This window comes from Pempheris klunzingeri, chromosome 9 (assembly GCF_042242105.1).
Source record: "Pempheris klunzingeri isolate RE-2024b chromosome 9, fPemKlu1.hap1, whole genome shotgun sequence".
NCBI classification, from domain to species: Eukaryota; Metazoa; Chordata; class Actinopteri; order Acropomatiformes; family Pempheridae; genus Pempheris; species Pempheris klunzingeri.
In genome coordinates this window covers 12637655-12650039 of record NC_092020.1, presented here as the reverse complement: position 1 = coordinate 12650039, position 12385 = coordinate 12637655, and the positions used below count along the sequence as shown (strand labels likewise).

Below are 12385 nucleotides of genomic sequence, written 5' to 3'. Positions count from 1 at the left end.
GCTGGGAGCGTCCTGCGTCCGCGGCTCTGATTGGCCGGCTGGGCGAGGGCTCCACAGCGCCGCGACGCTCCGGGATCTCTCTGGCGCAGACAGGAGGCGCAGCTTGGCCGCCAGCGAGCACCGAGCCGGGCTGGGAGGGCAGATGATGTGATGCGATCCGATACGGGCGGCCGGCTGCAGCTACGGGCGGACTGGCACTTAAAAGCGGCTGTCGACCTCGGCCCTGCTCATCACTTTGCGTGTGCGTCGTCGTGGGAGCGGAGGCGCAGAAGCCCGGAGGCTGACCGAAGCGGTGAGTGGATGTAAATAGATGCTCTCGATGGGATGCGCTCCCCTCCCAGTGCGGTGGTGTTGGTGGTGGAGAGAGAGGAGCTGGATGCTGAAGATTTACTGCGTCTCACATATCGACAGCTTTGCTTCCGCAATATTGGCAACTCCACCTATGCATCCTCGGCGATATGATAGATTTAATCTGACCTGACGCCTTTTCTGATCAATCGCCGAGAGAGTTTATTAAGGTGGAAGCAAGAAACGGGGGGCTAGATTACTCCACCCATGACATCATCGACTTTTTCAAGTTCATTTTCTCCCCGGCTTGTGCTTTCATCTGTTGCATTTCATTCGTAAAGCAGACGGTGCAGTTCAGAGTTGAGGAGAGGGGCCTGCCATCACAGGGAGTAAGTTGATAAACGATGGTTTCCTCTGACAGGCCAGCATCTCTGTCAATACCCAGAAATGATCTGACGATAAGTCCCTAAAACATACTATTGATGTGAAGTGGTGGGAATCTGATCTTTCTCTGTAGGGTGACCTTCAGGTGAAAACGCTCTTGTCTGTACATCTGTGGCCTATAGAAGGAGAGCAGACAGTATAAACAACGAGAGCAGATAAGGATCCTGTTTTGACACCTTGCTCCAGATATAGAGAAGGGACACTGTATTTTGTCTGTCAGCAAGTTTTATTTTTATCCATCCTTTTTTTTATCATGCAAGTGAATCTGGAGGAGAGGACGTGGCATATATAATTTTCCATCATATTTACTGTGAATCTGACCGTAATGCGAGCAACACACAAGAAAGAACAGCAACAGGAAAGCAAAAAGATTAATGGGGCATGATTATTTTTTTATTAGTGTACAGTTTGTTGCTGCTCCTGCTGACCAGCTGGTCACAGGACTGGTCAACAACAGATTTATTGAGGACAAACAGTTTAAGTACCTTTGTGTGTTGACTGTGACCCTCTGTCCTGCAAACTGCTGTGTCATTCTCTTCGCTTTCTCCCTCTATTAACCATCTTTTCTCCTCCCCCTCTCCCCTCATGTCCTCTCTTCGCCCCACTTTGTTTAACTAATGGAGATCTGGCTGCATTGTCGAGGGAAAAAGAAAGCATAGGCTGCTATCTCTGTCTAGGTGATCCAGTTTGTGGGGAATGGGGAGTTGAAATGCTGTTTGCTTATCACTCCTTGTAAGCTTTTGGGGGTTTTGTCACAATGTAATTCGTCCTTTGAGTCATGCAACATATTCGCTGTAATTTTAAGCTTCAGTGGCTCAAGGCACAATTTGAAGCTGTCTGGCGGATGTCTTGCATCTCCAGTTTTTCATGCTCTTAGCTCGGCAATCTATGCAGTTTTGACATCATCTTATTTTGAGAGGGTTTTAGAAGCGCAAAAATTCAGAAAACTGATTTGAGCTGACAGATAAAATTGGAGTTACCTGTTGACACTGTGTTTGTGTGTGAGTCACAGGCCTGGAGTGTGAGCGCAGATTCAGCACAAACAGGTTGTTGTGGATGTCTGGCTCAGTGACAGAGGGACAACACGACAGCCACCCAGGGAGAGGGGAGCGGATAGGGGCCCCACATGGACAAAGTGCACAGGCCAGGGATTCTGCTCTCTCCAAAATCCTGCCTCTGTCTTTTCCCAAGATCTTGTCGGGTTTTAAAATCTGCTGCGCTTGTATTTTCCATGTTTCTGAGAAGAGGCGCTGATGATGACTGCAGCATTGTTTGAGGTGTGCGTGTGTTCATGATTGGGTGACAGGATGTTTATACATTATGTTTGCGTGCCTGGTCCTGCTTTTCTACCTGTGTCTATGCTCAGTTGTGTACCAGCTTTCCACAGGGTGGCGACCAAATGAAATCATTCAAAAACAGAAGCGTCAGTGATGTAACCCATACATGTGTCTTGTCTTAAGATCGTAATGATTTTCTGCCACTGTCTGTTGGTATCCAACTGTTTGTATTCAGCATCAGAGGACTGATCCACCCAGAGATAAAAGAGTCACAGCTAGCTAGTTAGCAGGAGCTGGCTGCCACTTCTCCTCCCCACAGACTGGCCTACTGCTCAGCCCCGGCTTTGAATATCAGTCCTGGATGAATACATCAAGGGTCTGACTCACACCCAATATCATGCAAATGCATCCAGCTTCCTGACTTTGATGCAGTGTTTTTAACACTTCAACAGTGACACCTTATGTGTAAAAAGGGTGTGAGGCTAGAAAAGAATCTGCATCATGGTGTATCAATAAAAGCCTCTGACATGGGCTGAGCTGCAGCCAGAGAGAGAGCAACGAGCAAGAGGCTTTATCTGCTTTATGTGCAGTTGTAACATCACAGAAATGCTTATGAGTTGCACGGTCATGAACGTCTCAACTTGATGATGTCACCTCTCTGTGGTGATGTTAGAGACTCCCACAGAGTAGTGAAGCCAGAAATATTATTAGTATTGTAGTTTAGTGCAACATATGAGCAGGGAAACAAAGCTTTTAGAAATATACTAACCCAGTGACCAATCATTAGCAGGCCTTAGAGACAAGTAGGCGTTAAAGAAGCTTGCAACCAGAAGATGAGAGTGGTTTTGTATTTCGACTGACTGGCTCTAATCTTATCACTAGGGCTCCAAAGGTGATATGTTAGGTTGTGGAAAAATCTAAAAATCATAAGAAGTCTTTAGTGTCCTTTTTAATTTCACTCATTAAGCACAAATTAAGCAGGTTTTGTAGTTTTTATAACCATTATCCAGAAACATCACCAAGTCACGTAAAGAATCTACTTCCTGTGATATATTATATTATATTCATTTATGTTCAGAACCAGTTTCCCACTTAATTAAAAAAAAGTTGATTGAATGCATTAAAGTGATAGCGTGATAGAGAAAGGGGAATCAGCGGCACAGCCTGATTACACATGATGCATCCATCTGGACCTGCATTGGTACGATCATCAAGTAAAATCTGATGCAGAACTATCGATTAAAACCTACACCAATAAATATCTACCATGGGAGTCCTGTTGACGTCTTTTATCGATCATAAATCAAGCTTAAGGGATCCTTCTCAACAATGTCACATTATGTTTAATGTTATGTGTTTATTGAAAGAATATTGATGTATGATACTTGAATATTATCAGATTTTTTATATTCTTTGATATCAACATTGGTATCAGCTACAAAAATCCAGTATCAGTTGTTTTATATTGTGCAGTACATCAGGTTAAACACTATTAAATGACTTTTGACCATGCGTCTCTTTTTTCATCAGCTCCATCACATCGTTGTATCTCCAGTCAGCCATGATGTCAGTACAAACTCCTCCTCTCTCCCGCTCTGGCTCCTCCCCCTCTAACGTGGGTCTGGCCAATCGCAGCGGCTCCTCCACCACTCCCCCCACCTCCCTTAGCCTTCGCTCATCATACAACCAGCTGCTTGGGCGTGATGTCATCAAGGAGTCCATGGAAACCGGAAGCTCGGCCACTTTGCCAAAGAGCCGTCAGAGGTACGCAATGACCAGCGTGCGCAGCGCCATGGGCATAAGTGACAACCTGGCTTTGTCCTCTAAAAACCAACCTGTAACCAGAGGGAGGGGTCTCCCCACCAAGTCCTCCTCTAGCTCTGCCCTCTACTCCTCCTCTTCCTCCTCCTCGCTGTTTAACACAACCAACCCCAAACTAGCCAAAAATGGGGCCAACATGCAGAGGCGAGCTGAGAGTCAGCAGCTGGAGCTGAGCAGAGCCAATACAGAGAGCAAAATTCATAATGATCTCATCAATAACCCCAGCTCTGACTGGCTAGAATTAGGAAAAGACAACTCACAGCTGCCCCCATTCCGTAGAAGGACCAAGAGCTTCCTGGAGTACCAAGGGAAGGGCTGGGATCTGGACGTCAGTTGGGGAAACAAAGAGGACAAGGAGGAGAAGAAGCAACAGCCTTCCCCAGAGAAGGAGCAGGCCAGCCCTGCCAAGGAGCGGGAGAGCCAGAAGGAGGAGAAGCCCAGCATCAAGCAGACCTGCCAGGAAGAGAAGGAAGAGGTGCAGCCAGTGGTGGAGGAGGAGGGAGAGGAAGATGACCCCACACCAACACCCAGACAGCCCCTGCTACCAGTGGTGATGGAAGCCCCTCTTTCCTCCACCTCCTCCTCTTCCACCAATAGCCCAGAGTGGGTGCCAGATAACCAGAACCAGGCTCCAGCCCAAGTCAGAGAGGAGCTGTGTGTCCAGGTTCAGGCTAGTCCCCGCAGTCCTGCAAAGCCCCCTAGGACCTCCCAGCCCAGAGTGATCAAGGTGGAGCTGCACCCCAACAACGAGAACCAGTTCCTTCAACAGTACCCACCTTCTTCCCCAAAACAGGCCCGGGCTGCAGAGAAGAACACCCCTACCAGGAACTGGGCACCCCCTGCCCTGTCAGATCCTGAACCAGAGACTGGACTCCCTAAAGTGGGCTTAAGAATGGATCTCACTCCTGATACTCCATCAGAAGATGAAGACTCAAGCTGGACCACACTGTCCCAGGAGACGCCCTCTCCTCAGACCCCACAGGAGACAGGTTCGATTTGTGTGTGTTTGTCTTTTCATCTGATCTTTCTTTCTAAAAAAAATATCTGTGTCAGCCTTTAATCACGCCTCTATTCATCTCTACACACTCCTTTCATCCCCTCTCTTTATCTCTCCCTCCGTCGACCTCCTACAGACTGTCTGATCTGGAAATTTAAACAAGCAGGTCACTCTAGCAATACTGCTGGAACCTTTAAGGCCCCTGTGAGCCACCTTATGGTGCAGAGAGTGATTAGGATGGATAGAAGGATAGGATACTGCAGATATAGGGGTGTGAAAAAGGAAGGAAAAAAGCGGGTTTTTGTAAGTGACGAATGCCAAGGATGTATGACAAAGCAACAGTTAGAGGACATGAGGATATGGAGACAGAAATGAGAAGGCAGACATGAAGAAAAAGGAAAACCAGGAGAGAGGGAAGGGAGAGATGTGGTTGCCCAGTGGGTCCTAGTACAGGGGATGAGCCCCAGAGTTGCTATGACAACAGACAATAAGCAGGGGCAGGCTGACCATCTCTGAAATTTACCCTGTCCATCCCTCTGTGTGTGTGTGTATGTGTGTGTATATAGCCTTGTCATTATTGTGTGCAAGCATGCATACCAGTACTTTTATGTTTGTGTGATACTCATATGCAGTATGTGTTTGTGCATCGCTGTCATCCATCAGCAGATGTATGGGGTCAAGGGGATCTACCCCCAGGCTGGCGGGAGATCTCAGACTCATCAGAGGTCTATTTCTGGCATGTCCCCACCGGCACCACACAGTACCACAGACCTGTTGCCTCTGGCAACCAACACACCTCTCCCAACACTGAGCCAGACACCGAGGGTGACCCACGACAGGAGACGCAGGACTCACTTAAGCCACCCATTGAGGTGAGAGGACCCGCAGACCAAGCACACGTCATGGTCAAACAGATTTATAATTAATTTCACATGCACAAAGCTACAAACCCAGGTTAAACCAGTGTGGCTTTTTGAAGTAGAAGTACTCCTTTATTAAAATATGGTGTTTTTTATCATGAAGATGTTTTATGTCAACATACTCAATCCCCAGAGAGAATACACAACATTTTATTCTGCTGGATGTCAATGATAATAGTGTTAGATGTTTGAAGGTTAGATGGTCAGCAACCAAACTGATAACAGTTTCATGTCTTATCTATATATATCCACCCATTGTTTATACCGCTTACCCTTAAGGGATTGCAGGGGGGCTGGAGCCAATCCAAGCTGACTTTGGGCGAGAGGCGGAGTACACATAGAGACAGACAACCACTCAAGCTCATACTAACAAGCAATTTAGAGTCACCAATTAACCTAACCTGCATGTCTTTGGACTGTGGGAGGACGCCGGAGTACCCGCAGGGAATCCATGCAAGTACAGGGAAAACATGTAAACTCCACACAGAAACGCTCAAGGTTTGAACCTGGAACCTCCTTGTTGTGAGGGAACAGTGTTAACCACTGCACCACCATGCTGCCCCTTCTTATCCATATATGTTAAGTGTAAATATATGTAAATATATAAGTAAATATGTCAAGTGTATCTGGGGACATGCAAATGTATTTTAATTTTTCTCAGATATGCTTGATACATTTACATTAGCTATACAGGCAAAGCATGCACATTACTAATTCAAAACATTTGAAGTTGGAGCTATAATGTCTCAATGCTGAGGCCGTGATTTGGAAAATTAAGAGTACAATGAGTTATGATATACTTATAAGGTGGATGGCAGTGACACGTCTCTGCCTCCATTCTTCTATAGCATTTTAACAATGGCACACTTCATTGAAATCTAATATCTATATCTAATGGGTGGTAGCAACAAGAACACCTTCTCCTTTGCGAAAACATTTATTTATAAGTGTTAGAAACTTTTTCGGCCGGTTCTTATATTGGCAGCTCAAGAACTCAACGGAGGTTTTCAGTCTGGTCTCACAAGCAGTTTATTCTGGTCACAGGTCACAGGTAAAGTACTCGCAGCGCTGGGCTCATGACGGACCCCGAGGGGCCGGTCAGAGGAGCTCCCTCTCGTGTGTGTGTCCCTCTGGTGTGTCCTGTCCCGTCTCTGTTTCTGTTTCCAAACATCTCATGTTTAAATGCTTGTTGGATATCATAAAGTACGTAACCATTTCTGATTAACTGTTTAGGTTCGTGCGTCACAGATAGCACGTTCCTGTAGTGATGTTATGGTAGTCTAACAGTTGGATGTTGGTTGCAAGGCGTGTATCTATAATCAAACTTCAGAATATGTTTTGCACAACAAAAGCACTACAATCAAGGTCTGTCTGGTACATTCTGGAGGTCAGATTGACATATTCTGTTCACTCTCATGAGGAGAGAGTAACTTTATTTGAGAAGGCCTGAAACATTCTATGGTCATATTAAATTCTAATTCAACATAAGACTAGAAATTTGTAAAGTAGTCCACTTACTAGTTCTCTCCAGGTTTCATCACATCTAACAGTCCCACTGCTGATGAATGCAATTGAAAGCTAGTAAGTGGACCTTGAGTTAAGATTGTTTTGTCTAACTTTTATGAAATTGAAAAAAAATACAAGTACAATACAATAACTATACTGGCTGTAACTGGCAAATATACTATCTATGCCCAATACACTGGAAAGCTGTTGGTGGTTAATGATGCCCACCATCTTCTGTCTCTCTCCCTTCATCTGTCTCTCTCTCGTACAGCGCCCCAGCAGTCTGATATCTGACAGCTCGGTTGAGCCCGTCCCCTCACCCTCTGGCTCTTCCCCCTCCTCCTCTTCCTCCTCCCCCTCCAATGATGTCATCTCTTCTGGACCAAATCTCAACCTGACCACCTGCCCAGCCGACGTGAGACACAGAGCCACATTCATTTCAGTGTTCACTTGTTGAACCTGTCTCTCTTTGTAAAAGTCCAAACACATTTTTGTGAGATGTTTATTTATTCATTAATGTTGGTCTGAATTAAAAAAAATTAAAGCATGCTACTAAATTCAAAGGGAGATGTTTGCTATATTTGATCATTCATAGTTATATATGGTTGTATACAGTGGCATATTCCTTTAATACAGGGAATGTTTCACATCACAGTAGCTGCAAAATATTCCATTCCTGGTCGAACTTTTGTGTCTAAATCACACATCATTGTCAGCTTATTAGCTTTGGTTCATTTAGTCTGGATTTTCCCCTAAAAGCTTGATGGTGTTATCGATATATCTCTGCCTTCACAACTCCATTTATTAAATTGAAATGAGCACATAATAATCTCTGTCCAGGCCAGTCTGATGTGTGTATTCAACAAAGATGAATATCTTTCATATTAAGTTAAACTGAGTATTATCATGCTCAGTTATTACAAAGCACATACATCAACTAAATTGGTAAAATCAGTATTAGAATCTGCCAGTATTTTTCCTCAGTCCTTTACCAGTGTCTGCTGCTGAGGTTTGTCTCTCTGTTTGAATATCTGTCTCTGTGTCTGTTTTGTTGCAGCAGCTAAAGGACTATCCTGTCTATCCAGATCCCAGTCTTAAGGCGTTTGAAGGGGCAACCCTCCGCTATGCTTCACTTAAACTCAAGTAATGCAAAAACACACCAGAGAAGAGAAAAAATGTAGTTTTTCCACTAGATTTGAGCAACAAGGCCTGAGCCATGATATTTTTTTTCTTCATGTACAGGTTTATGAACTTCACTGTGGTTATGTGTTATGTTTGATGTTTCTCTGCAGCCCCCCAGCCCAGCTAGAGACAGTGGACCTCAACAATACCTTCTCCGATCCAGAGGCAATGGTAAACCATAACACCAACACACTTGTGTATGAAATAATTTTGTGGCCAAGAACAATCATCTCCTGGAATTTTTTAGTGCACAAAATCATAAATATTCCTTGTTAATGGCTGCACTGTGTCAGGGTTTGCAGATTGATATACGATACTGAAGCTCTTTCATAATGTTTGTTTTGTTTTGCTTATGGACACACAGTGTGCACGTTGGTCAGACGAGACAAAGTTATACACAGTTAAGGTTACAGGCAAATTCCCCAAATTGTGTTTATAAGTGAGAGTTCAAATATTATGATTTAAGTTACAAACCAGTGTGGTGATTTACTATATCTTCCATAGACTCTCAGCATCATTTGTGCATTATTCCAGACTCTGCATGAACTGAAATACTATTCAGACAATTGGTAACAGGATACCACATATAACTGTATAACTAAATGTCGGCCTTTCAGTAAATCATGCATTTGTTAATGAAGGGAGGTCACCAGACTTTGTTTTCAATGACGTAATGAACCTGCACACAAGCATCTCGCCCTCTCTCTGGTCATTGCAGTGCCACTCAGTGGTGACTTTGTGAACTGAGCTGTGGTGAATGTGTTTACAGCCAAATTAGGTTTTGGTGGTAGAATAGTATATAGACAAACGTGTGGGATGTTCACATTGAACATAGCGGAAAGGAGAATGAGCTGAAGAACGGAAGGGGGACACCAGCTCTCCGTTTAGGTTTAGAAAAAGACAGACAGAAGGAGTCATCTTTTCTCACTCAGGCATACCAGCTGGAATCACAACAAAGAGCGAGTGTTTTGAGTGGAAGTGTTCTGTCCAATATTTTTTTACTTCTGAGTTGACAGACTTCACCATTATCACAGAGGACATATCCAGTTAATCCAGCATTAAAAAGTCAAATGTTGCTCACTCACTTATGTGCAGAAACAAGGCAAAAAACAAAGGCAAATGTAGCAGCATATTTTAGGATCCAAAAACCAAAAGCACCGTGTAAATGAAACCACGAAGGACTGAAAATAATTTGAATTCAAGTGAAATAAAAGCTTGGGCCATTTGATATCTCAGAGGAACCCAGGATCACCAGGGAGAAGTGTGGGAATTCAGACCTCAGGATGTGTGAAAGTTTAATGAAGGAGAAACTGAGAGATAGAGAGAGAGAGATGATTGGTGATTCTGTGTATTTGTGTGTGTGTGTGTGTGTGTCTGTGTGTGGGCATGTGCTGAAGTGCATGTTTGCTTGACGCTGTTGACAAATGTATCCTGAGGTTTTCCTCAGCAGGGACAAGAGCTCCTCATTGTGGTAGAGACAAAGAAAGAGGAGAGGAGAGGAGAGGAGAGGAGAGGAGAGGAGAGGAGAGGAGAGGAGAGTGTAATAGCTGCTGGTCTGAAGCAATCTACACGCATACAGTACAGACAGAAAACACACACTCTGTCTTTCATATTTCATGTGCTGTCGTCCCCAATCAAACCTCTCTCAGTTATTGCTCTGATGGTACAGTAGCTGTCACTGTACCTCTGTGACCACAATTCAACTTTAAAAGAAACTTTATTGTAGTTAGTGTAATGGTGTAAATTAATACCTAATTTTGTACATTTGGCCCTGGTTTCCTTCAGTAATGGTGACCATCTCAGTAACAAGTTAGTTACTGAGATCTGGGACAATGGCAACATTGCTGTAAATAAGTTCGATGTGCCAAAAAGTACGAGCAGCCAGGCACTTTTTAAACAAACACACAGATTAGCCAAATGTATTTGGGGGAGAATAACAAAAGTGAACAGCATAATCAAATCCATCACAGTTTCCAGTGTGACATTTTGGATTAACGTTGACCTTCCTTACTTGCTCTAATTATGCAAACAGTTTTCATGTGCAATGAATGATTATTCTTTGACATCTTGGGTGACAAACCAAAGTGGTTTAAGATAATCTGGCAAAATCTGTCTAGTTGTCTGACTCTTTGCCTCTTCCCCCGAGAGACTTTATTGTGTCAGTGTCACCCTGTTATGAAATCACACCAATTATTTCGGTGAACGCTGTCTTATCATGACTGACAAAATGATAGTTTTGAGTTGAAAGTTAACATGAAATTGTCATTAAAATGTGTGTCTTGTGCTTCTGTCAGTCATTTCCGGTGCGATCTCTGGGCTGGGTGGAGATGGCAGAGCAGGACCTATGTGAGGGGAGGAGCAGTGTGGCCGTCCACCACTGTATCAGACAGCTGTCCTACTGCAGGAGGGACATACGGGACTCAGCCGGTGTCTGGGGAGAGGTCAGTGTGTGAGCGCAGACAGTTACATACAACATGCAGTACGTATACTAGAGTGGGGTAGTTCCTGACTTTTTGGCTTGTGAGCAAAGCACAACAGTTTATATGTCTATGAGTTGCAACAAGTTCAACCAAAAGTGATTTGCCTTCTCAGTTTTAATATCCATGTGTTATTGTGGGCTGTTGGTGGTTTAATAAAAGAAAAATATAAGAAGAAAGAAGAAAAAGTGCTTGTCCTATCCAATAGAATCATCTTCTGGCTGATAACAAAATAAAGAGATTAAAAGGAAGACAATGAGTAGAGATGAAGTCTTTAGAAGCCTGAAGAGTTAAACCAATTATGCCCACAACAAAACCAAGAATTAGTGAAATGTCGGGAGAAATAATTTAATTTGTTGTGCGCACAAGCTATAGCATAATTTCCTTGTTTGTGGTCTTACAGGGTAAAGGGATGTTGCTGGTGCTTCAGGACCGCATGTTGACCCTGGTTGACCCAGATGATCGCAGCCTGCTCCACTCTCAGCCAATCAGTAGCATCCGTGTGTGGGGTGTTGGCCGAGACCACGACAGGTAGGAGGGCCAAAGAAATGCCTTTCTTCTTCTATGAGATCTTTTGTTGTTGTTGTTGTTGTTGTTGTTGCTGTAGGTATGCTTGGCTGTTTGATCCTGTTTTTTTTACATGCGTGTTTCTTCTTCTTGAATTTAACTGAGACGCAAACAAGAACATTCACACACATGTAAGTCATGCTACAAACATACACATCAGTGTGCAAACACACAGCACATAAAACACTCTAAAATGCATGTGTGGAGCGCTCTTGCTGTTAGAAGGTGATTCAGAGTTTTATCTAATCATCAGAGAGTGGAATCAGCCTCATTATTATTCAGTGCATATTTGCACAAACTGCATTCAAAACACCATAATTACGCACATTGCTTCATGTTTCCGCTCCAGACTGAGGACCTATGGGGCCTTCAGTCATTGGGCAATGTCCCATGGTCTTAACCTTTCACTATTGAGCTGACACTGTGCTGAGGCTAGCACCACTGCTAATGGGGGGGACATGCTAATGTGCCCATATATGCTTAACATAACAACACCAGTACAGAAGTCTTGTGAAACTCTGTTCTCACTATTAAATGTCAAACCACTAAGAGACTTTGGGAGATTCACTTTGGAGATGTGTCATACAATGACTGTACAAATGAGCAGAGTAGGTGGGGGTTTGCAGTCCAGGAAGCTGTCTGGACTTGACATGTGTAATCAGCTGTTAAGGGATTGGGTGAAAATGGAGTTTAAAATAGCATCCTTGTAAAAGGCTTGATCTCAGTTCACACAGTGTCTTGTTACCTTGTTTTTTTCTGATGTCTGTCATCCCATCTCTGTGTCTTCCTACCCATCTCTTTTTTCTGTCTTTCTCTTTGTCTTTTAAGAGCTGCCATAGTCTCTTTCACACGCAGAGGGAAGCTCTGGGACATGCCATCCCACTCTTCTCTCCCTCTTGTCTTTCT

At 44.0% G+C, this 12385-nt stretch overlaps 1 protein-coding gene across 1 annotated transcript in view; it reads left to right on the top strand.

Annotated features, from left to right (window-relative positions):
• The first annotated feature begins 128 nt into the window (after nucleotides 1-128).
• Nucleotides 129-12385, top strand: part of LOC139207169 (amyloid beta precursor protein binding family B member 2) — a 37442-nt gene continuing 25185 nt past the window's right edge. Inside the window, exons 1-8 of the mRNA XM_070836813.1 lie at nucleotides 129-292; nucleotides 3540-4819; nucleotides 5491-5699; nucleotides 7525-7668; nucleotides 8311-8396; nucleotides 8546-8606; nucleotides 10730-10876; nucleotides 11316-11443. Of these exons, the coding sequence (XP_070692914.1) occupies nucleotides 3571-4819; nucleotides 5491-5699; nucleotides 7525-7668; nucleotides 8311-8396; nucleotides 8546-8606; nucleotides 10730-10876; nucleotides 11316-11443 (2024 nt within the window). The 5' untranslated portion in view covers nucleotides 129-292; nucleotides 3540-3570. The remainder of the gene's footprint in view (nucleotides 293-3539; nucleotides 4820-5490; nucleotides 5700-7524; nucleotides 7669-8310; nucleotides 8397-8545; nucleotides 8607-10729; nucleotides 10877-11315; nucleotides 11444-12385) is intronic.